At 35.2% G+C, this 26,970-nt stretch overlaps 1 protein-coding gene across 7 annotated transcripts in view; it reads left to right on the top strand.

Annotated features, from left to right (window-relative positions):
• The window catches only part of NAALADL2 (N-acetylated alpha-linked acidic dipeptidase like 2), a 1,288,446-nt gene that overhangs the window by 897,976 nt on the left and 363,500 nt on the right, over positions 1-26,970 (top strand). For all 7 annotated transcript variants that reach the window (XM_074405415.1, XM_074405414.1, XM_074405412.1 and 4 more), the window contains one exon: positions 26,137-26,280. In XM_074405415.1, the coding sequence (XP_074261516.1) occupies positions 26,137-26,280 (144 nt within the window). The remainder of the gene's footprint in view (positions 1-26,136; positions 26,281-26,970) is intronic.

Here is a 26,970-nt window from a genome sequence, read left to right as displayed (position 1 = left end):
TCACAGACCTGTCAAGTGTCAGAGCTGGGATCCAAACATGAGCAGTTTTGCTTCAGAGTGAAAATTCTCATACTCATTTCACGTGTTGCCTCTGGGGAAAAATGCGTTGGAAGAGGGGTCATTTAAGTAGCCTTTTCAGTTCCATATGATGAGGGCTTTTAAAATTCTTGTCCTGAAGGGGGTAGATAAATTGAATTAGGTTGATTCTGAATACAAGTTGGTAAGATATGAATATTTCTATAATATAATTGTGTATCACCTGTTTGATAGTTCTCAAAATAATTAAAAAAAAAAAAAACACAAAAGCCTATAAGCAGATGCAATTGTGAAGTGGTCTACTAGGAATCCTACATTGGAAGATTTCTGGAGAAAATTATCAACCCATTTCTATCTTCCAGTATACTGCAGATTATTTAGCAAATATACTATTATTGTCATTATTATTGTATACCACTTTTATCATTTTAATTCAAGTGTGTTTTCAAAGAGACCCGATAAATATTAGGAAACAAAACAGTATCATTGTATTTCCCTTTGTTACTCTGTGCCTTCTCTAGGTGATTTTATTATGACCTATTTTTCCATCATGACCCGGATATAAGTATTTAAGACATTTCTACTGAGTCTGGAATATAGAAAAACATGAGAAGAGTGTTAGGGGAAATGTCGTAGTTGGGGATGAGGAAGGATTGCAGTATGCCTGTAGAAGAAGTGATATTTCCAGTGTCTGATTCTTTTAAGAAAAGAGAAATCAATAAAACAAGCAGTTAGAGTAGACATCGTTGGCCTCAGTTTTCTCATATGCAAAATATATATGTTGACCTAACTCAATAAGTGTTTTTCAACCAAGGCTGATCATCAGATCACCCATCAGTAAATATACAGATGCCAGCAGTTAGATGATTTCTAAAACGTTGTATACCTTTACTTTTATGAAAAAAGAGAGAAATGTTTGTTTTCTGAAGCACTTGAACGATTCTTGTCTCTTCCGCATGTTTTAGTCTGATTACTATATAGTCCTGTTTAGATTGACACTTTCATCCTGTGTCTCTGCTGAGAGAAAAATTGGTTGGATGGTATCCTTTTCGTATTTGAACTTAAACTCCTCTACACATAAAGGATAACAGAATAAGGATGATACATTTTGAATGACTGCAACTTCATTTTTCTATAAAATTTTGTTCAGTTTTTCAGAGTTGAAATACTGGTAAGGTGATAGACCAGTATTAAAACAAGGTAAGGTGATAGCCTTACAGTTTAGATCAACATTTATTTCAATTTGGAGGTTCCTTTAGAACATACAGCCACTGAATTCGAAATTTGAAACTTTTTCTGTTAATAGCCCGAGGTATAGAAAAGCTAATAAACAAAAAAATTAAAAAGCATTTCTTGAAAAGATAGTTGTTTAAAAAATTAATTCCATATACATCTAAGTTCTAATGCCCATATTGGAAAAGCATTATAAAGTTGAACACTTCCTTTTTGTCAAACAGCTCATTAAGTGGTTGGATTATACCATCTAATTCCTTTAGATTTTAATATTACACAGTTATTTATTTGATTAAGGAATTTAAAAACAAGATCAGAGGTTGTATCTGACAATAAAACCAGTGAGAGCCCTTTGTTAAATTATCAAATATTACCATTATTTTATAGTATATTTGTTTGCCTATCTGCATCATAAAAAAAGTGATTCAATTTTTTCTCATAAAATTTGAATAGAAGTATTCTGATCATACTTAGAGTTTAGTAGTATTTAATTAGAAGTTATATTTCTGGAACAGATATAAAACATATTGTGCCTTTTCTTGATTGTTGCATTTAGTTATTATTTTCTTTGCATAATAAAGATATTAGATACTTAACATATAACAGTGATTTTTTAAATAATTATATATATATATATATATATATATATATATATATATATATATATATTCCTACTACTCGAGAGCTTATCCAGTTCAGACACAGGCATTACTTCCACATAAAAGCCATCTCCTAGATGGATAAAATGGTTATAAATATGAAATACCAAGTTACAGATGTTCTACCTTTAGAAGGATTCTCATAGCGTAGTTCACACAGCAGTACCAGCAGCATTACCTGGGAACTTAATCAAGATGTGAATTTTCAGCCTCCACTCCAGATTTTCTGAACCATTCTGGCAGTGAGGTCTGGAAATTTGTATTTTAATACGTCCTCCACGTCATTGTGAGGCACCCTAAAGTTATAGAACCGCTGGTCATTTTCACCAATCTACCTTTTACATTTTAACTATAATGTAATAATATAACTTCTGATTGTCCCTTGATAATCTTGAATTTTGGATTCCTGTTTTATGTTATTTGAAAGAATTTTGTTGTGTTATGAATACACAAAAGTTCAAAAATTAAAGTACAGATTGCAAGCAAACATTCAAAGTAACTTTGGGATAGCCATACCCTATTGTTAGAGCCTGACTCATGCATTCATTTATTTATTTGCAAATAAATACGAGTTAAGATCATGATAAATTCTCTGAAAAAACTAAACAGAGTAAGGGAATAAAGTATGTGCATGGCAGGGTATTATATATGCTATTTTACTGCATTATTGAGGAGGACTTTGATAGAGAAGATAACATTAAGATAGACTGAGGGAAATGAATGTGTGGCCCACAGACATTTGAAGGAAAGTATTTATAGGCCTCTAATAGCAATTGCAAATACCCTGGAGCAGGAGTTTTGTCTGCTGTGATTGAGAAAGAGCGAAATATCAAATAGGCTAGAAGCGAGTGAAAAAGTGGTAGGAAATAAGGTCAGAGCAGGAGGGATACACCCCATCATAGGCTACACTGAGGAGTCTGGATTTTACTTTTTAATGTCTTTTAATGCCGTTAGGACTGTGAAGTGCTCATGTAGATGATTTTTAAAATTCTTCCTAACCCTAAAATATTTAGAGACTTGAATCTATTTTGAGTATGCCAGGAAAATAGCAATGAATAAAAAGGCAGCAAATCATGTGTCGACCTTATGGAGTGAAGAGGACGAAAGAAAAAATTCAAAATATTTTGTGAACTAGTCCTTCCTAAGATATAATAGGGAGGGTAAGAGGAGAGTTAGAAAAGGTTATTAATTGAGGATCAAACTTTAAGCTTGTTCATATCCTAGGAATGCATGAAATAGATACTCTTGAAGCATATCTAAGATGAATTAAACTACTAGTGTCCTTCCACCCTATATAATATTCCTGCCCTTTAGTTAATTACCTATTTCAAGTAGCAAAATAACCTTACATAAAGTCTGTCCCTTGTCGGAGAAATGTAATTAAAAACAAAATCATCTGCCGACCTAGAAATCTTCTCAACGAAGGTAGAGAAGAGAGAGAGAGAGAAAAAACCTATTTTATTTGTCGAATAAGCATTAACCAGAATGTGATGTGCATCACAGCCAACCTGCTAAAGAGACTGCAGAGACAAAAGAACTGTTAGCTTTTTACATAGCAGAGCAGATACAACCCATTTCATATATTTTCTCAGGATAAACAAAACCTAGTCATCAGGTAGGAGGACTCGACAGCACCACCGAACACATAGTTCATTCTAAATTCACCTGGTGATTGGGGTGGCCGCCTGTTTTTGCTAATTACCTTTATCCAAGGGAAAAATATGTTTCTCATATCTTTGTGACATGAGATAGGTTTGCAACTTGGGGCCAGGCACCAACTAAAGCAGGCGTCCCCAAACTACGGCCCGCAGGCCGCATGCGGCCCCCTGAGGCCATTTATCCGGCCCCCCGCCGCACTTCAGGAAGGGGCACCTCTTTCATTGGTGGTCGGTGAGAGGAGCACAGTGTGTGGCGGCCCTCCAACGGTCTGAGGGACAGTGAACTGGCCCCTGTGTAAAAAGTCTGGGGACGCCTGATCTAAAGTATCAGCTCCTAGCTTGTCACAGAAATGAGGAGACGGGGCACTATCTTCCTTGATGATTGCTTTTCAAATAGATGGCTCTCAGGTCCTTAAGAAAAATATATCTTTTTTCCTGTATTGTAGAACTGGAAAGAGGTTTATTTAGCTTTAAAAAAGATTTACATGCATTTCAAAGAGAAAGAGAAGAATTCTAAAGTAAATGTTCTGAGAAAAGGAGGGTCTCTTCTTTTTTAGCAGGAAAAAGAATTTATTTTTCTTATTTTTAATTTATATTTGCCCTTATAGTCTTAGTTTCAGATCAATGTGGAAAGGCCAGGCACTGCCTCTTAAATATCTGGATGGCATATAACACTCCCATCTTCCTTCATTTCTGATTTAAGAAAATGCTTGCAATTTTAAATAGACTCCAGAGGTACTTCTTTGCAACCTAGAATTTGAAGACTTTTATATACTATTTAGCCAATACATTGTGATGAACCCAGCTACTGGAGGGGGGTGAGGATAAGAGAAGTGTACAGATTCAAGAAATATGTAGAAGGCGAAATCTATTGACCTTGAATTGATGGGATATAAAGCCTGAGGAAAAGTCACAGATCTAATGATGATACAGGAGTATCTGGCTTAGATTTCTGCTGGGAGCACTGCGGAACCATTCACAAATGTGGTAACAGTAGAAGAGGAGGGGAAGAAACATCGGGAGAAATGAGGCAGGGAAATAAGCTCAAATATGTGATGTGAGGTTCTGTAGGATATACAAGTAGATGTAGATGCGTGAAGATGATCTCCTGTGAATCCTGTATGCTCCACATGGTCTGTTTGAATAGGATATTTTGTTAACCTTATGCCCTTATTAATTTTATTGGCTCCTCACTCCTCCTGTTGCCATCAAACAACATTGCTTTCTGAAGTTATAACTTTCATTAAACACGTTATTCATCATGACAATACAATATATTCATATTAAAGGAAAAATAATAGTTTTACCCAAGAAAAACAACTGCCATAAATTTAATCTTTTAACACTATAGCTGAGGTGAATATGAACACTAATCTCGGTCATTAAGGGGATTGGAGACTATGGCCTCTGATTACAATTCCTATTTGTATCTATAAGATACACAGGTGAGGGGAAGGAAGGCAGCAAACCACACTGCCATGTGTGTACCTATGCAACAATCTTGCATGTTCTTCACATGTACCCCAAAACCTAAAATGCAATAAAAAAAAGAGATTAAAAAAAAAAAACACAGATAGTATTTTGTAAAATTACATCACGTAGTGAAGTATGATCTCTATTTTTTAAAGAGTAATAGCATTTTTCCAGTGTTTTCTAGATTATTTTATCCCACTTTGAAAACAAAAGAAAGACCTAGGGTCATCTGTGCTGTGGCTAAATATGTGGAGGTATTCAAAATACTATATTTGTTAGAATGGAAATATATTTAAGTAATCCTCTCACCTATCCCCTTGTTTTTCAGCCGAGGAAGTAAGAGTTCTAGGTGGCGATAAATGCTGAGACAGACATAATTGATGTAAAAGTACTTGGGGGTTGACAACCTCAGTTTTTTATTTCATGGAGTATGAGTAATCATAGGGTCTATCAGAGAAAACTGAAATGCTACTTCTGACATTCAATGACCAGGTGAAAAATATTGTGCATCACCAATGACTTCCCACTGCAGTGGCTCACGCCCGTGATCTCAACAGTTTGGGAGTTCAAGGCAGGAGGATCACTTGAGGTCAGGAATTCGAGACCATTCTGGCCAACTTGGTGAAACCCGTCTCTACTAAAAATACAAAAATTCACCGGATGTGGTGGCAGGTGCCTGTAATCCCAGCTACTTGAGCGGCTGAGGCAGGAGAATCACCTGAACCAGGGAGATGGAGGTTACAGTGAGCAGCAATGGCACCATTGCACTCCAGCCTGGGCAACAGAGTGACTCTGTCTCAAAACAAAACAAAACAAAACAAAACAAAAATGACTTGTGTTTTATCATTGTTGTGTATTTATAGGTAAGGTCCTCTTAGAGACAAGTTTGTTTATTAATCCCTTTTTCTTCTGTCCTTTCTATTTCTATATAGAGTCACTGCCACATACTCACATACCAAACTATAAACGAATACGACTGAATGTGTCTGCAAGGGTATGAACAGGTGTGTAGTATTAAAATATTTACGGCAATTGATGTTATAATCATCAATATTTGAATCTCGGTCGCCATTGCAAAGTAATCCAACTCTTGCTATGATAAAACCATATTCCAACCTTAATGTATCCCATATGCAAAGTTTAGTCTCCAAAAAGTCTAATATAATAAACATATATTTATTATTTCTACTGCCAGACAGCATTTGTGTACTCAGTGACATAGCTTTATCTCATTTGCTGTTTTAAAAATACAGGATTAGCTGATCAGCAGCTGGCTATTTCTAATGGCAACTATGCAACTGATAGCTAGTAATTATGGTGTCAGAGAGAGTGCTGTGTTTGTAGGATCCACAAGTCCGTTCTCGACTTTGTGGTGACCAGAAACAGAATGTGCTGACTAAGCAACCTGAGCAACCTCATAATGACTGTTCACATACATAATGAATTTTGGTAAGTAATCATTTTTGAAGGATTGCTAGACTAATTTTAACTCTTTTAGATATTTAAGAGCCAAAAGCTTCACTCCTGATAGCCTAAGGCTTATGACTCAAGAAAAAGTGTGACTGGTTAGGTTATTTCTCGAATATATGCTGTTCTTTAGTTACTTTCTAGGACTTACGACTCAGAAAGAATCAAACTACTGAATCAACATTGGAAACACTCTGAAAGCCTGTTTTTAAGAATTTATAACAGAAGACAGAAACAGATGAAAGAATCAGAACATTTCTAGTAAATTTGGAGGGTAGTTTATCGTATTGCATATTGCAAAGGCATTTGTACTTCCAGTCGCTAAGCACCTTAAATTCCTACATTTATGGAAATAGAAAATGAAAAAAATTCCAAACATTTAAATGAATTTCTTTTTCTACATTCTTTCTGAAACAATTACACAATTATTAAATGATTCACTTTATATACAGTAATAATTGCTGATTAAAGGCAGATGCATATCTCATATATATGTTAAAAATTTAGCTAAGAATATTATAAAATATTTTGCCAAATTTTCTGGGTAACACAAGTAAGATTTCACAACAATGGCAGGTAATAATTTAGTTGCAATTCATAACTTGAAATGTTTTTCTTTCTCTCTGAATAGTCATCATTGAATGTATATTTCATACTCCTAAAAATACTACCTTTCTTGTTTTCTAGACTAGATGACTGATAATTCTTCGGCATTTTCCGATAGGCATATTTTAAAAATTTGTGTATTTTTTATACTACTCCTCTGAGGCAGGAATACCATAAGATAATTTAATTTACTTTCATCCATACCCAAATGTTGCTTCAGGATCCTCATACTGTTGGAATCATACTCTTGTAATCTATTGTATAAGTTTTTGTGGATTGGAAGTTGTAGAAACGTGGACTTATAATGTCTGTTTCTTTCACATATTAACTGTTCATCTGTGTTAATACAGAACATTTCTTTTTAATATAATCTTCACTTTTTTTTTGAAACTATGTACTCAAGAGCATAAATGGCAATAATCTGAAACATGAAGATCACTGTTTCATGTTTACAGCTATGTGATCATTCCCCAGATGTAGATACTGAGCATTTCTAGCATGCCTCAAAATTTTAAACCTGTTTTTATAAAACTACCTGAATACTTGATGGCATACAACTTGACTTCTGTACCTCGACTTCTGTACAGTAGTGTTTATTATGGTACCTTTAGCATATAGCTAGAATATGAGAAGTACTCAACATGTTTTTTTGAAAAACAAACACAAACAAACAAACAAAAAACAACCAAAAAAACAAACAAACAAAAAAAACCAAAAAACTTCTTTGCTGCATAATGCTGAAATGAAGGAATTGTTTACTGACTGCAATATATTTCTCAGAGATTTCAGACTTCATTCCACTTTAGTACAACATACCCAGTCACTGAATCACCTACTCTTCTTGCTTGTTGTTCAGCAAACAGGGAATGTCTTAGCTTAGGGGAGAAATCTGAGTGGCTAGTTGGAGGATGAGGTTGAGGAGTTCAGCCCAAGGTTACCTAAGCATGTGGAGTGTGAGGAAAATTTGCCTGGCGCTCTCAGTGTAGAAGTTTACTAGACACCTGCCTCTCTCTTAACTCCTACCTCTTTTCAGTCAGTCTTGTTCATTCTAACTCCTAAGTCTCAATTCTTTCCGGTTTTTTTTTTTTTTTTTTCTATCTCGATTGCCTCCACCATGAACAAAGTCAACTTTAATTTTCACTGGGACAACTATATCTGCCTTCTAACTCATCACACTGCATCCTCTTTTAAAACTTCTGGTCCGTTCTCTAAAATATCATAAATGAACTTTCAAAATGCCAGGTCTGGTCATGCCGTACCCCTCTGTGTCAAAGTTGTAGTGTTTGCTGTTGTTAATTTTTTAGATTATGTAAATGATAGCACACTATGTATATTTATTTTTATCTGGCTTGTTCCTTAGTCAGCATGTATTAGAACCTAACAGTTTTGATCACTTATGGTTATATATTAAAATACAGAGTATGAAGTAAAAGACTTAAGAAACCAAATGAATGATATGCGTTCTGTCTGGAGAGGGATGAAGAGATGGCAGTCATTCTGCAGGTAGTAAAGAAGACTGTAACTTGATGTGTATTGTGTTATTTTAAAAGAAAAATGTATATATATTAAAATATTAATATAAATTTTGTTAATTCTGAATGATAGAAATACATATATGTACACATACATACGCACATGCACATATATGTGAAATATATATGTACACATACACACATGCACATATATATGTGCATGTGTGTATGTGTGTATGTGTACATATATGTATTTCTATATACATATATATGTGTATATATATATTCTAATATATATATGTATTCCTTCTTTATTTTTGTATTTTTTTAATTTTTCAAATTTTCGGAAATACCCTTGGGAGAGCAGGAAAACCTAACTGATTACCTTGCTCTTAAAGACAAGCTACATTTCCTGATATAAACCCCCTATATGAATTCTTTGACTTTCTTTTTTACCACTCCGGTCATATGACCTCTTTTGTTTCCTCCGGTAGACTATACCGTTTCTTAATCCAAGGCCTTTACATATGTAGTTTCTTTTGCTTACAGACTTTTTGGAAGATAGGAATATGTGGCGTATCCTACAGTGCTAATGAGAGAAAAAAATAGGTACAGGTGCTTTTGAGTACAATTCATTGGGATATGTAAAAATTTAAAATGATCATATTTGCTGACCCAAATCCATTTCTCTGGAGCAGCCTTATAGAAACCATCACACATGTGCAAGTGATTGCATATACAAGAAAATTCATGGAGGTTTTTATTGCAATAGCAACATTTAGATTTGTCTAAGTATATTAGAATACTGTTAGAATTATGGAATACTATGTAACATCCACAAAGAATAGTAAAATAATAACAGCTGCAAACATAAATAAAGAGGTCTTTAAAGCTTTCTTATTGAGTGAAAAAGAAATGCCACAGAGTAATATATATATGAAAATATTTAAATAAAAGAAAGTAAAATAATATTATACAGTTATTTTTAAATTGTGTATGCATTAAAATAATATAAAGTTTAGGAGACACTGTATTGATGAGAGTGCCTCTTGGTAGTAGGAAAGGAAATGTGAGGCATGGCCAAATGGTCTTCAGCTTAACTTCAATGTTCTTGTTTTTATAATAGGAATAACTTTATTCATTTTACTTAAATAATTAAAAATTAATAAAATTCCCTGCCATCCTCCAAAGAGAAACATTATTATTCTATAAATCTTTTCATCTTTAATATTCTGATTTTATATTCTTTGGTTGTTAAATTATGCATTGAGAACTGCCATTCCAAATTCTACCACTTCCCAGTAATTAACCTGCATATTTTATAAAAATGATAAAGTTCCTTCTTCTTTGAGTTATGTATGTATATGTGTGTTAACATATATATGTGTATATATAAAAAACACGTGTATATGTATACATGTGTGTTAACATATATGTGTGTTAATTTGGAAGCCTGAAAGCAATGAAGACTTAAAGATTCTCTCTGGCATTATTTTGAAATATACTCTAGTTTAAAATATTCAGTACACAACTTTGGGATTTCAATCTTACTATTAAAGGGAATATTTTATCTTTTTGTTGAAATTCCCTTTCATATTATTAACTAAATAATGTAACTCTAGTTTGTCCTCCAGCTAAAATCAGTATGATGAGTCTGCTATTATCCTCATCCTTCCATCTTACTTACATCTCTGTTTTCCAGAGGCAGGCTCACTGAATAACTAACTTTGTGCCTTCTGTGCCTTATTTCTCCTCTCAATTTTGCCTATCTCAATAAATTGCTAAATACATAAGAGTAGCATAGAAGTCTATAAATGTTTGTTCTCAGACTATCTAAAGAGTCTGGATACTGTTTATTGATAACTAAAATGCAGATTTAGACTATTGATTCTTTATAGAATGCTATGTTATTACTTTGACATTAATGTTTTAGAATTTCCTATTGCTTATGGAGAACCATTTAATTTTAATATAAGTCTTAGATCAGTATATAGACAATACGGTTACAATGCTGAATCATTTAAATCTAGCATCTCATTGATATTTTATTGAAACTTGAAATTATTTTGAAATCTTTGAAAAGTTCAAATAAGTTCTAAATGCCTTCTGAAAATAGTTGATGTCTTTTGTACTGAAAAATGGATTCAACTTTAACATAACACATTCTAAAAATAGCCCTCTTGCTTTCATATGATTTATATTTTCTTTGAAGCAACCTTGCAAGTGTGTCACTCCTTATGTTTCATTTCATACCAGAAGTACTATGAGCAAGCGGGCAAAGCTTGTCTTATGATCTGTGTGATTTGTGTATCTCAGTGCACTTCACGAGTTGGGCATAGTGCAGAAATTTTCATTTTTTTCCTCATGGGAACCTCAAAAAAATGAAAAAATCAGTAGCAGGACAATAGGCAGTATCAGAAGGAGCAACAGACATTGGATTATTTTTTTCATTTCTGTTGGACAGTTTATGGATAGTATTTGTCACTGGAATAATGTGACTCATTTATATTGTACCTATTCTGTGGAGCTAAAAGCACTTTATAAGCATTCTCATTAATCCTCAAGCTTTGCTATGAGCTAAGTATTAGGCAGCTTTTATTCTCATTTTATGGCCTGGGAAACTGCAGTTTAAGGAATGTCCGTATGCAGGCATTTACAGTGTTCAGAAAACAGCCAATGGGGTTAACAGTAACTTGTGGACTATGACCAAGTAGTGAAAGTCAAAAGTTCCTTGTAGGCAGAAGTGTTCTGTGTGAACAGGTCAGGACTTTTTACTTTATTTATAGACCTTATAGTAACACTTGCCCAATGAAGCCAAATACTAAGTATAATTATTTAAAATATTCTGACTCTTCTTTCGCTTCAGGCAAATCTTTCTACTGAATCTGTGTCATTAATGGGACTTTTATTCTTATACTCGTCCAGGATTAAAACCTTAATTGCCTTCTCTGTTAATTACCTCATTGCCACTGCTCTGTTCAATGGGTTGCCAAGTCATGACTGTTCTCCTTTCCCAGGCTTTTCACATGGATCTTTACCTTTCTGTTTCTAGAGACATCCTAATTCATGCAGATATTACTTCTTGTTGAGACAAAAAAAAAAAAAAATGTAGCTTTTAGCAGAAATGACATCAGAATTTTAGTCTTGAAAGCTAAAAGAAGTGGGATCTGAGCACACCTCTGTAGTTTAACAGCCATATTACTCTTAGCATTACAGTATATCCAAGCTTTAGAGTTATTTCTATCACATGAAGATAACAATAACTAGCTTGAAAAGTGGATCATCATATATAAAGTGTAAAAATGGAATGAGACAATATATGCCAAGTACTAAGCTCTGTGCCTGACATCAATGGGATCTATTTTTACTGTTTTTTTTTTTTCAAGGAAATAAGGTAATTTAATGTTTGTTTACATTTTTTTTTTAATTTTATTTTTTTATTGCATTTTAGGTTTTGGGGTACATGTGATGAACATGCAAGATTGTTGCATAGGTACACACATGGCAGTGTGGTTTGCTGCCTTCCATCCCCTCACCTGTATCTGTCATTTCTCCCCATGCTATCTCTTCCCACCACAGGGAGGGGAGCATATTTTTACTGTTTTGATTGTGAATACAACATTGTTATGCGTTACATTTTAAAAGTTATAAAACAGAACTTTTCCAGTTCTGTTCCTTCTGCATATCACTCTCAGATCAAAATTTCTAAAATTCCCTTTGATGGTACTAATTATCTTCTTAAAACTCCTTAAAAATATCCCAGTACTTACTCAATTTTCTTAATTTAATATATAAAACCCGCCACAATATGGACGCTATAATTTTAGTCTTAATCAACACCATATGTGGTCAGCTCCAGTTAACCTTGGCTACTTGCCATTCCCTTTCCTCAGCTTTATTTTCCTCCCACAGCTCATTTAATCATGTTGATTCTTTCGCCTGGAATTAGCTCCCCGTAGTCATTTTCTGTAGAATTTGAAGCATATATGAAAAAACCCTGTCAAAGCAAGGCTCATTCTACACCAGATGCAGCTAATGAGAAGAGTTCTATTAATTGTTTTTTTTAGGGCTGTAGCCGCTGCTTTAAAAGCATTTCATACTTTCCCATGAGGAGACAAAAGTCTTGCTTAATGGAGCCGGACTCTGACATGCTGACAGCTGAGCTTTCATGGGACTGTGTTCTGAGAGTTACTCATCAGCAACTTACTTTCTTTTTTCTGTTTTCTCGGATTGCATCGCTGCTCTTTACAGGTACCTATTCTCCTTCCTCTGGTGTTCCCAGTCTCTTCAGGCCTGCTGAAGCCTCTTTGCTGGTTCATTTCACATTTCCTGGTCAAAGACCTGGGATTTTCTGGCTGCCCTACGCCTTTCATTCATTAAATAGAGGCAGTCATGAAGCTGGATGTTTACATTTTCCAGTCGTACCCCAGCTCTTCTGCTTTGCTCCCTGTTTCCATCCCAATGCCACAAAAATACAATCACGTAGAGTTTCTAGACAGGGACCTGTTCTTGCTCTGGAATAACTTCTTGGACATTTTTTTCTTTTCCAGTTAAGATCCCACTCATTTCCTACCTCATCTAAGAACCATTCACAGCGTTGACTGGCACAAAACGTTCTTTAAATGTAGCACTGGTGTAATATAACCATTGGGTTGTTAAGAAGATTAAATGAGGAGCTGAAAAAGAAAATTTTGAGCAATATGAATAATCTAGACTTTTGTTCAAGGTTCATTCTCATGGAAATACTTTTAAAAGATTACTGTGCATAGGACTGTTTGAAGTCTTTCATACAGGAACTAACAAAGACACCATTCCTATCCTTCAAGAACACCCTAGCTTGTTAACAGGACCATTAGCACTATACCAAGCACAGCCATGTCCCTCACTGCACCACTATAGCCTTTGCTGTGACTGCAAAGAAAACTCATTATTAAGTGAAATAACCTTTTGATGCACTGAAAAATATTACCTTATAAGATAATAGGCAACACATTACCTTAGACTTTTATCCTTACTCTTTTTTTTTTTTTAGTTTTGGATGTGAATTTGGGTTCCATTTCATAAAGTACTTTGAAGAAATGTACATTGAAAACAACATGCCTAATTACATTCACCACATTATAGAACGTTTATGTAAGAAAATTCTCATATGTATAAATTCAGAGGGAAAATTAATAGAATATTTCTGACTGGAGTTTTCTGTAGAGACACTTTACAGTGATGAATCTGTGGCTCATTAACTCAGGGATTGTTTTCCCTTGGCAAGTATTTTAAAATATCAATATTTTTCTTCCCAGTATATCTTCTCTCAATATATACCATCACTACAGCAATAAATTGGAGTGGTAATTGGGTCACAGTTCTATGGGCGACTACGCGTAAAAATTAATTTTAATAATATTGTAAGAAAAATGATAAACCAGGAAGGGAATATATTGAACTCTTTTACGCTGCCCATTCCAAACATAAGGAACATTTCTGCAATAATAGTAGGACATTCACCTCAAATTTAGATGTATGCATGTAACTACAAAGAGCCTCTTTCAACATGAAAATGGAAAGATTTCTGATAAATTAATGTCCAGAAAATGCTGTACATATGATGAGTTTAAGGCCTCAGAAGATGTGGAAAACTATTCCAGAGTCACTTCCTGATTAGAGGTGGAGCAAAGTCTGGATACTGGTCTCTGAACCCCAGGCCAGTCTTCTTTTCTTGAGTCGATGTTTCCATGTCAAAAACAGGAACTACTCAGTAACCTACAAAGATCTGAGAAGTACTTCATATATGCTAGATCATTTATTCTACTAACACATGTATCAGGGAAGCGGGGTTAATTATTTTCAACTTTTATTATCTAAAAAATAAGCAAATCCGGAAATAAAGTCCTGAGCTTCTGTCTGTTCATTTAATCAGTCTCATAAAATAAAGTAATGTGTTCTTAGGATCTGGTTTGAAGAATTAATGGTTGCATACTTTTATAACAACAACAAAAACAAAACGCATTCATAGTTTTTTTGCTGTCTTTTAAAAATGTAAACTACACTATTTCTGAGACTAGAAATTTTGCAAATCATTTCAATGTTTATACCCTTCCAGTTAGAGATGGTAAACTTCTCAGGGGAATGATTCTGAAGCAGTTTACTTAGCTTATATTACATGTAATGTGCAGATGGCCAATTATTCCAGTTGTGAATCTAGATTACGCTCCTCGAAGTAAAGAACAAACTAGATATTTTATCTGTCTCTTAGTTTGTTTTTCTTATGATATAGTTTATGGTTGTTTCCAAATGTTCATGTTTTTAGAATGCTTTAGGGAATAAAATAGTTTTGGAGTAGACAAATGAGGAATGCCAAAGAATAGAAATGTTTAGAATTACATGGAATAGGGAATTGATTATCATATATCCAATGTTTTCTCTGAAATAGATTTAAAGAAATATGTATCAGTATCTAAATATTACCACTGCTGCTATAAATCTAAAATTTTCACTGAAAATGACAAATTTATTAATATAAAATTAACAAGATAAAACCCGACACCAGAGAAAGTCCTGATTCTTGGGTAGAAAGTTCAGGTTACAAAATGTCCTTAGCAAACACAGTAATGATCATCATCTACTTGAAAACACAGAATTGGTCTTTGTTTTAATGTGGCATATCAATGTGTACTAAAGCAATAGAAATCATTTAGGTATGTTTGAAAATTTATTATCATAATTCATTAAATAATAATCAATTCAATTATAGAACACACTAGATTTCAACTAACATTAATTAAATACCATGCTTATGTCTTGTATAATGGCCAAAATCTAGTGTAACACCTCGCTTAACTACACATTAATCAAAACATTTTAATAATAAAAATTATCCTTTAATTGACTGTCAAGTTTAGAACAGATTCTAAAACTGCATAAACCAATTTTTTAAAAATATATATTTTATTGCATTTGAGGTTTTGGGGTACATGTGAAGAACATGCAAGATTGTTGCATAGGTACACACATGGCAGTGTGATTTGCTGCCTTCCTCCCCATCACCTATATCTGACATTTCTCCCTATGTTGTCCCTCCCCAACTCCCCACACCCTCCTGTCCCTCCCCTATTTCCCCCAACAGACCCCAGTGTGTGATGTTCCCCTCCCTGCATCCATGTGTTCTCGTTGTTCAACACCCACTTATGAGTGAGAAATGCGGTGTTTGATTTTTCTGTTCTTGTGTCAGTTTGCTGAGAATGATGGTTTCCAGGTTTTCCATTACTGGGTATAAATCTAAAGGATTATAAATCATTCTATTATAAGAACACATGCACACGAATGTTCATTGCAGCACAGTTTACAATAGCAAAGACTTGGAACCAACCCAAATACCCATCGATGATAGACTGGACAGGGAAAATGCGGCACATACACACCATGGAATACTATGCAGCCTTAAAAAACGATGATTTTGTGTCCTTTGTAGGGAAATGGATGAATCTGGAAGCCAAAATTTTATACATATTTAAACATATTTGTTGGAGGAAAGAGAATGATGGTAATTTATATAGTATAGTCCTTTGCCCCCAAATACTTGTACATAGCCAATATAAATCTTGAGTTTATATGTCTCAACATAAAATTTTAAAAAATACTTAATCATGGGGAAAGATTTCTAACCTTTTATGAGCCCGAGTCATACTGAAGATCAGTACCTACAGATGAGCAAACTAGAAAGGGAGAGCCCAAATTAATATTAACAAAGATTTTACCTATGTAGCATTTTTTAAAACGTAAAATTACACTCTGCATAAGCTACATATTCTTTTAGTATCAGAATACATAGTCATTTTGCTTTACAAATGGGTATATTACTTACTACTCTCTTTGATGCAAATGTAAATGTATCTGTTGTTATGCTACATTAGTTAAGTGTTAAAGTATTATGATATTTACTAGGGAGCATTGCAGGATTTCCTTGCTTAGGAGTGGATCAATGAAATGAGAAGATGCAAACATCCATGTCTTTATTTTTATGATTTTGTGGTTTAAAATATTATACCATGAATCATGAGTTTTAGGCTTATGATTAGAAAAAACAAAACTATTCATTTAAATTTTGGTGATTAATTCATCAGAAAATTGTCACTGATCCCCGTCCTTTTACTCTGAGAATAATGCATAACAGAAAGCATTTCTTTTTTTTTTTTTTTTTTTTTTTTTTTTTTTTTTTTTTTTTTGAGATGGAATTTTGCTCTTGTTGCCCAGGTTGGAGTGCAATGGTGCATTCTTGGCTCACTGCAACCTTTGCCTTCTGGGTTCAAGCGATTCCCCTGTCTCAGCCAGATGCCACCATGCCAGGCTAATTTTTGTATTTTTAGTAGAGACAGGGTTTCATCATATTGATCAGGCTGGACTTGAACTCCTGACCTCAGGTGATCTGCCCACCTCAGCCTCCCAAAGTTCTGGGATTCAAAGTATTTTTAAAGTAAGTTTATATTTTAAACAATAACCTAAACAATACTCCGCTGACTTTGACTAGGCTTGATAGAAAATGATAATATTTATAACCAATGGGCTATAAGATACTGAAATAACAAAGAATCGGCTATATTCACAAGGACAGCAAAATGACTAACCAATTTAGTGCACTGGTCATTTCAGGAAAATAACTATAAATTTAGTGAGCTAAAATAAAAATGAAACACTTGTGCCAGTTGCTTAATGGTCTGATTTCTGTCAAAGTGGCAGCCCTCTGGAGAAAGTCAGATAAAATATCCTGGATAACATCACTGATATCAACTCGTTCAATTGATGTTTGAGTCTTTTTCAAAAAAGTGTAGCAGAAAACGTGTTTTAAAATCTCATTTTTTTTTTCAGCTGGGATTGTTTAGTTCTCTGATAAGTCCATAGTATTAATATTTTTAATTTGTCAGTCTTGTATTATAACAAATTATAATTGTTAAAATCCCCCCAAAGCGAAAAAAGTCAAATCACTTATCTATTGTAGTATTTAATCATGGCTGAAATAAAGTGTTATAAATGCAATTTTTATCGTTGAATCACCAAGTTTACTTTTGAGGAAAGGACAAAAACAAAACACAATGCTCTCTGACCATTTTGTTGTTTATTTATTTGTCGATAGGTTTTTGGGGAACAGGTGGTGTTTGGTTACAGATGATTTCTGAGATTTTGGTGCACCCATCACCTGAGCAGTGTACACTGTACCCGATGTGTAGTCTTTTATCCCCCACCTCCCACCCTTTCCCGCAAGTCCCCAGAGTCCCCTGTATGATTCTTATGCCTTTGTGTCCTCATCTTAGCTACTACTCATGAATGAGAACGGACGATGTTTGGTTTTCCATTCCTGAGTGGCTTAACTTAAAATAGTGGTCTCCAATTCCATCCAGATTGCTGCAAATGCCATTATTGTGTTCCTTTTTATGGTTGAGTAGTATTCCATGGTATACCTCTATCACATTTTCGCATTGTTTGATGCACATTTGGGCTGGTTCCATATTTTTGCAATTGCAAATTGTGCAGCTATAAACATGCATGTAGAAGTATCTTTTTTTGTATAATGACTTATTTTCCTCTGGGTGGATACCCAGGAGTGGGATTTCTGGATAAAATGGTAGATCTACTTTTAATTCTTTCAGGAATCGCCATACTGTTTTTCATACTGGTTGTGCTAGTTTACATTCCCATCAACAGTGTAAAAGTGTTCACCTTTCACCACATCCATGCTAACATCTATTTTGTATTTTTTTATTTTTTTTTATTTTTTGATTATGGCCATTCTTGCAGAAGCAAGGTGGCATCATATTGTGGTTTTGGTTTGCATTTCCATGATCATTAGTGATGCTGAACATTTTTCATATGATTGTTGACCATTTGTGTATCCTCTTTTGAGAAAGGTTTTTTTAACATCCTTAGCCCATTTTTTTGATGGGATTGTTTGTGTTTCTTTGATGATTTGTTTGAGTTCCTTGTAGATTTTGGATATTAGTCTTTTGTTAGAGCTACAGATTGCAAAGATTTTTCTCCCACTCAGTGGATTATCTGTTTACTCTGCTGATTGTTTCTTTTGAGGTACAGAAGCATTTCAGTTTAATTAACTTCTATCTATTTTTCTCTCTCTCTTGCATTTGCTTTTGGATGCTTGGTCATGAAGTTTGCCTAAGCTAATGTCTAGAGGGGTTTTTCCAATGTTTTCTTCTAGAAGTTTTATGGTTTCAGGTCTTAGTGTTAAGTCTGTGATTTATCTTGAGTTGATTTTTGTATAAGATGAGAGATGAGGATCCAGATTCATTATTCTACATGTGGCTTGCTACTTATCCCAGCACCGTTTGTTGAATAGGGTGTCATTTTTCCTACTTTATTTTTTATTGATTTATTTATTTTTTTGCTTTGCCAAAGATCAGTTGACTGTAAGTAATTGGCTTTATTTCGAGATTCTCTATTCTGTTCCATGGGTCTATATGCCAGTTTTAATACCAGTTCCATGCTGTTTTAGTGACTATGGCCTTATAGTAGAGTTTGAAGTCGTAATGTAATGCCTCCAGATTTGTTCTTTTTGCTTAGTCTTGCCTTGACTGTGCAGGCTCTTTTTGGTTCCATATGAATTTTAGGATTTTTTTTTTTTTTAGTTCTCTTAAGCATGATGGTGATATTTTGATGAGAATTACATTGAATTTATAGATTGTGTTTGGCAGTATGGACATTTTCACAGTGTTGTTTTTACCCATCCATGATCATGGGATGTGTTTCCATTTGTTTGTGTCATCGATGATTTGTTTCAGCAGTATTTTGTAGATTTTCTTGTAGAGGTCTTTCACCTCCTTGTTAAGTATATTTCTAAGTATTTACTTTGTTTTTCAGCTATTGTAAAAGGGTTGAGTTCTTGATTCTATGCTCAGGTTGGTTGCTGTTGGTGTAGAGCAGGGCTACTGATTTATGCACATTAATTTTATATCCTGAAACTATGCTGAATTTATTTACCAGTTCTGAGAGCTTTTTGAATGAATCTTTTGGGTCTTCTAGGTATATGATCATGTCATCAGCAAGCAGCGACAGTTGACTTCCTTTTTACCAAGTAGGATGTCCTTTATTTCTCTCTCGTCTGATTGTTCTGGATAGGACTTCCTCTCTGTCCATTTCAAATTTGTTATTTAGAATGGCTTATATACAGACATACTAACATTTTGAAGGAGACTAAGAACTGTTGATTTGTGGTTTACTGATATAGTTACTTTGGGGCAAGATGAGCAAACACAGTCTCTATTCTTTTCATTCTTCTTTTTATATATTAGTCATTTTAAAAATTATATACATTGTACTATAAAAAATATACCATTGGCTCTCCATGTCCAGGGGTTTCACATCCATGGATTCAACTAACTGCAAATTGAAAGTATTTGGGGAAAATTTCCACTAAGTTCCAAAAAGCAAAACTTGAATTTTCTCTGTGATGACTACTATGTTGAATTCATGTGAGTTAAGTGATGTGTAGGCATTATATTGGGTATTTAAAGTAATCTAGAAATGGTTTAAAGTATATAAGAAAATGTGGATAGGTTATATGAAAATATTAGGCCATTTTATATAAGGGACTCAGGCATATGCAGAATTTGGTATCCTCAAGGGCTCCCAGAACTGATTGCTGGCAGGTACCAGGGGATACCTATATAATGATTTAGGCCAGTGTTGATCTAATGTGCATACAAATCACTTGGGGATCTTGTTGGACTATAGATTCTGATTCAGAAGACCTGGGGTGGGACCTGTACTTCTTCATGCCTAAGAAGTCCCAGTTCTTGCAGATGCTGCTTGTCCAAGGATTACACATTGAATAGAAAGGATCTATGCAGCATTGAGTGAGTAGCAAGGATCTCATGTTCACACACACAAACACACACACGAGTGAGGTGCACAGGGTTGAGTTATGTGTACTCCTAAATTCTGAAGTTGTGCTATTCTCGTTCACTATCATCATTAAACACACCAAACCCCTCTTTTATTTAACCGGCACAGTTTTATCGTGTCTAAACTCTCAGTGCCTTCATCTCAGTATCTGAGATTTCTAATCTCTCAAGGTTTATCTTCTCTGATACTGTTTGGGTAATTGGCACTTGTATACACTCACTTTTATTTATTTATTTATTTATTTATTTATTTATTTTTATGATTTTGAGATGGAGTCTTGCTCTGTCATCCAGACTGGAGTACAGTAGCATGATCTTGGCTCACTGCAACCTTGGCCTCCCAAGTTCAAGCAATTGTCCTGCCTCAGCCTCCTGAGTAGCTGGGACTACAGATGCATGCCACCACACTCGGCTATTATTTTTTTTTTTTGTATTTTTAGTAGAGAGGGGGTTTCACCATGTTGGCCAAGCTGTTCTCAAACTCCTGGCCTCAGGTTATCCACCCGCCTCGACTTCCCAAGGTGTTGGGATTACAGACGTGAGCCACTGCGTGTGGCCACCACTGACTTTTCAATCAAGTTTAAAAGTATTCCATCTTGTCACACATGTCAAAAAGAAAAAAGAGTACTGGCAACTGACAAGAGTATGTTTTCTTTACACAGCCAGCCAGATGAGATTGAAGTGGCCAACAGTAGTTTGAAAAACATGATGCAGAATTAAGGATTTACAATGAAAACACATCTTACTTACTTTAATGCTAATTTCTTCTAAATTTCACCCTCTGCAACTTTAGCGCTCGGTCTCTGAACTAATATATTATTTTTATTTCAGCAAGTCAGCCTAATGAAGACACTTTGGTGTCATCTTGGTAATTCAGGAATTGTAGATGAGACGACAATAGTATCACAGTGAAATTATTTATTTGTAACATTGCAAATAGTGAATCAGTGATGGAGTCAGACTTGGGATTTTGTTTATCCAATTTCCTCATTATACTATGCACATGTAGCATTGAATCAGGGATTGAATTATTGATGTAATGGATCTGTTTGAGTCTTTATCTGGATCACAATGAGTACATAACATGAACAGAGAATCAGCTATCTACTGAAATAAAAGTTGGTACTCCTCAGTCTTTATGAAGCATAAACAATATGCAGAGTATGATATAAATACTGAAGTCTAAAAGTTAAAATGCTAAAATGTGATGTCACTGTCTTTTCTGTTTGGTACCCTTTCTATCAAGGCACATAACCCACTCAATTTTCATCTCATATCTAATGGATTCTTATAGTTCATAGATATGCTTTAAAATATTACTGAATAAAAATAGCACATGTGTTTATCTTTATTCAGAAACCTCTTAATAATGTACAAAAACAAAACTCTTCTCTCAGCTCTTCTTCAGTAAAGAGGGTTTTGTTGTTTTTTTTTTTTTAAATAACTTCTGTCTATAATTTAGTCGTAGTGTCCTGTAAAGTCCTGCTTTTAGTATCTGCTCTCAGAAGAGAACTGTTTGTCAAATTTCCATTAGGCTGAAGGTAAAAAATTAATGAGCCACTTACTTTAGATATGTCAAAACTAATGCAAGTCTATTAGTCATGAAGCCCAAAAAATCAAAGATTTGGGTAAATTCATTTATAGTTTAGGGTTCACTCATACTTAACATTTAAATACACTGCTTCATAAGCTTTATAGAGCATTCTAGAGAAAAATGGAATGCAGTTATTAATTTTTTTATTAACATAAATATATCTTAAATATGATTTTATTTATTTAGAGACTTTTTATCTACAAAAGTTAATTTTAGGGCAAAGATAATCAGTGAATTGATAGGGATAGACAGGATTTGAGAGTTTTTTAATACGTCTCCTGGGAAAGAGTATTAGTTATCTAGGGAGAAACCATAATTATATAGCAATCATAGAATTATAATTTATTATTTAATTGTACCCCTGCTCTATTTTGTAACGACTCAGAAAACCATTAAGATATAGGCATTAAGATTATTTTTCAAACAATTGTTGATTCTTTTTTCTACCATTAATTATTGAAAGACTGTTATGTACCTGACAGTGTGCTAGGCATTGTGTAGATGTACATGACTTGATCCTTGCTTTCAAAAAGTTATAGTTCAGAAGGAATGAACAAAGTAATTTTACATAGTGATAATGTTAACTGAACGTAACAAGCATTGCAAAAAAAGGTGCAGATATATCACACAGAGCTGAGGGTGCCAGAGAAAGCTTCACATAGATGACTTGTAATTTGGGCTTTGAAGGAACCAAGTACTTTAGACGTGTGTGATGTATGAGAAGAACAAACGAAGTAGAAGGAATGGCTTAAGCAAACACGTGAGGGACGTAGCTCATGGAGTATGTAAGGATATAGCTTAAGTCTTTGCTTAAAATGTATGAAGAAAACTAGTAGGAAATAATGTTGAAATATAAGGTTTGAGATTGTGAAGGGCCTTGAATGGCAAGCTAAAGAGTTTGATATTTGAATTGGAGAGAGGGGAAATCATGCAGCATCTTAAGAAGTTTCCACATTCATGAAGACTTCAAAATAGTAGACTGCACATTGCACATCAATATTATTTCATTATCTCATGCACATTAAAAACTCCAAAGGTAACGGCTGAGAGAGAAAGTACATACTGGGAAAATCAGATGCCTATCCCAGAGTTTTCTAGCTAGTTGAACCAGACATTGCCCATGCTTTGAAACATGAATCAGTTTATCCTCAAGTGCAGCCTGGAGCATTGGACTTGAAGCTCATCACTGTTGGCTGAGAGCAGCCTCCTGTGGTCTGAAAATCCTCTTAGGTTTATCTCAACCGGCTGTACAACTACTGACACCTTCTACATAAATGGTGTAGGGCCTGGTTCCTTGGCACGCCCCCTGCGCAGTCTCACAGAGTCTGCTATTGCCATGTTGAAATTCTTCATACTTCCTGAACAAGAGGTCCCACGCTGTCACTTCACTGTGGGTCCTGCAAGCTACATAGCCACTTGTGGTTCCGTGAATATGAAAACTGTTGGGAAATAATGACCTACACTGTGGTCAGAATGCACTATCGTATATGGCTATAGAAGGGGACAATGAAATTATGAGGCCAATACTGCTCTTATACAACAAAATATATTCTCAGCTGAAATCTTTATTAGTTTGTCTTCAAAACCATGACTTCCATGGCTGCCACAGGCCTAAGCTAAATATAATATTTTAGCCTTTTGGTCTTCCAGATGATAAATTAAGGAAACACTTCCGTAACATATTTTATCATTTATAATCTACGTCCTCCTGTAGCCTGGATACCAGCATCATTGAGCTCTGCACCCTCTGAAGTCCCATCAAATTACATTCTGAGAAAAACTCTTAGCAATTATTTTCCCTAATAAAAGTTCTCAAAAATACAGCACTACAGTTGGAAACATCACTTGCTTCTGGATAGAGCCATTGCATTGTGTATTTCCTTTTCTGCGTCAGTAAAAACATAGAAACTGAATAAGTATTAGTTATTTATTTAAGCATAGTTTATTCTCTCCTTTATGTCTATTCTAGTCATGTAATTTTTGTACTTCTGTTATTATAACTATTTTCTCTTATTTAATTTTTATCTTTTAAAGTTGTAGGTGCATTTAGTTCATTTAAATAGTCAAATATTTCTACAGGCTTAATTCATAAAAATGTCACCTTTCCTTCTCTTCCCTGTGTGTCTTCTCTCCTCTCTTTAACTCCCCAGGGCAAATATGTAGCTGTTTTTTAACATCTTTCATAGCTACTTACCTTTTTTATTTACCTTCCTTTCAGTTATGTGTGTGTTTGTTTTTCAATTTCATCCATTATAGTAACTTACCACTCTGAGAGATAAAGCCTTAACTCAGCCGGGCACGGTGGCTCACGCCTATATTCCCAGCACTTTGGGAGGCTGAGGTGGGCAGATCACGAGGGTAAGAGATCAAGACCATCCTGGCCAACATGTTGAAACCCTGTCTCCACTAAAACTACAAAAATTTGCTGGATGTGGTGGCGTGCGCCTGTAGTCCCAGCTACTCAGGAGGCTGAGGCAGGAGAATTGCTTGAACCCGGGAGGCGGAGGTTGCAGTGAGCCGAGATTGTGCCGCTGCACTCCAGTCTTGTGCCCGGTGACAGAGTGAGACTCTGTCTCAAAAAAAAAAAAAAAAAAAAAAAAAGCCTTAACTTTCACAAATCCTCATGTACATCACTGCCTGACTTTTCCCCTTTTCCCCTTTTTTTCCCAAAAGGGATCATTTTGTGTTACATTAACAGTCATTACTTATATTATTTTGACTACGTAAATATTATACTTATTGTTCAATGATTAAATTTCTTTCTTGCACAACTTTTGGTCCCTTTAAGCTAAGAGTTGTCTCCCATTACAGCGTTCTTATTTTTCTTTATAGCTAGACACTCTTCAAATGTAAGACTCTGATCTTACTGTAAATATTCTCTCAACATGTTGGCACATATCTGGTATTCTCATTGATTTGGTCTTCCTAGAGACCTCCCTTCCCAGACCTGCTGACCACCTGCTATCATCTTCACTAGGTCTGCTGCCCATGGGCCAGCCCAGGATTGCCCTTGGCTTGGATCTCTTACTTAAGAATAACAAAATGAAGTTGATTCGAAGTTCTGTATATGATTGGGATTTATCGTCTCACTCTGTTACCCAGGCTGGAGTGCAGTGGCACGGTCTTGGCTCACTGCAACCTGTGCCTCTGGGTTCAAGCTATTCTCCTGCCTCAGCCTCCCAAGTAGCTGGGATTACAGGCATACACCACTATACCCAGGTAATTTTTTGTATCTTTAGTAGAGACAGAGTTTCACCTTGTTGGCCAGGCTGGTCTCCAACTCCTGACCTCAAGTGATCCACCCGCCTCGGCCTCCCAAAGTGCTGGGATTACAGGCGTGAGCCACCGCGCCTGGCCAACGTCATCCTCTTTTAAGTGTGATGTTCTTCTCTGTATTTGGTGCCTCCCTGTTCAGTGTCTCACTCTCAGTTTTCTGCTGATGTAAGGAAGGAACAGGCATCCACATTGACTGGGTGTGTGAGGATTCCAGAGGACGAGGCATTTCACAGTCAGAATTTCATCGAATCCTCCTGCTTTCGGTCTCTTTTGTAGCCCTACTCTATTAGGTAGCTGGTGTTGACAATTTCTAAGCCTTTCTTGGTTCAGTGATACAAATGGCATTCTCAGCTTCCCTACTAGGAACTTCAGTTTTAGGTGACCCCTCAGGTCTTACATCACTGACACTTACCTGCTTTCCAACTAGAATCTTATTACTATCTGTTCTGGCCCCTGTACATTTATGCTTTTTCATTCTTTTGTCGTCATTTCAGTGGCGTTTTATGGGACAATGGAGATAAGGGCATGTGTGCGATCTGCCATCTTTAGCTAGAATATGTCATGGTATTTGGACTAAATTTTTATTAAGTATCTCAAATCATTTTAATAAGTAAACAGGGTATAACTAAGGAGTAAATAAACAAATGCATAAATATAAACTTACTAGTCATAATTTAAATACTTATTACAGACAACTTTTTCCACAGCGTTTTAAATTTCTGTTTACTAAGGGTCTCTTTCTTTTTCTTTTGAATACAGATGGATGTTTTAGACAAAGCCGATCGAACCTCAGCTCCCTGTTAGTACAGCCCATCTCTGCCTCCCTGGTTGCAAAACTGATCTCTTCGCCAAAAGCTAGAACCAAAAATGATGTCTGTAGCCCTCTAGAGCTTCCAAATAATGGTAAAGTATTTAATGTCTTTCTCTGTGTTTTATAGTTTTCGTAAAGACCATGATCATTTTTAATCTCCTAAACTGGCATGTGTAGGATTCTTCTTTTCGAAAACATTGACTTTTGACGAAGTAAGCATTATTTTCTTCTGTGGCTCTTTAGCAGCATGTTTGGGAAGTAATTTTTATAAAGACTGAGCGTTGACCAAAATGAGAGATTAGAAAAAAGAAACCATTTTGAACTGCTACAAAGAAACATAGCTTTATAAATAAAGCATTTTGTACATTCATGAAAATCTGCTTAACGTAGCTTCCCAGTTTCAGCTTCAGCAGTCTCATTGCCTGCCAAGATTCAGTGGATAGCAGGCAGCTATCTGGGGTATGAAGTCTTTAGTATAAAGCATTACAGCCTAATTCTTGCAATTGACTAAACAATCCCTCTGTCTCTACGCATCATCGCCCGAGAGATGCTTCTCGTACAGCAGGGCAGCTTGTCAGGCCTTGTTGGACCACGTAGGAGAAAACTGAAATAGTTAAGCTACCTGTGGTGGGATGAAAGTCGTGGGCCACATCTTATTCCTGCCTCCAGCCTCAGTAGTAGAGTTCTAAAGAAAAGACTCTCTTTGCAATTTGTTAAATTTGTATGTATTTGCGGGGAACTATGACTCGTGGGCCCTGTTTTCTGTGTCCTCCAGGCTCAAT

The sequence above is a fragment of the Saimiri boliviensis genome, chromosome 9, assembly GCF_048565385.1.
Source record: "Saimiri boliviensis isolate mSaiBol1 chromosome 9, mSaiBol1.pri, whole genome shotgun sequence".
In the NCBI taxonomy this organism is placed as follows: domain Eukaryota; kingdom Metazoa; phylum Chordata; class Mammalia; order Primates; family Cebidae; genus Saimiri; species Saimiri boliviensis.
The sequence above is the reverse complement of the archived record's forward strand: the minus strand, read 5'-3'. Positions and strand labels throughout refer to the sequence as shown.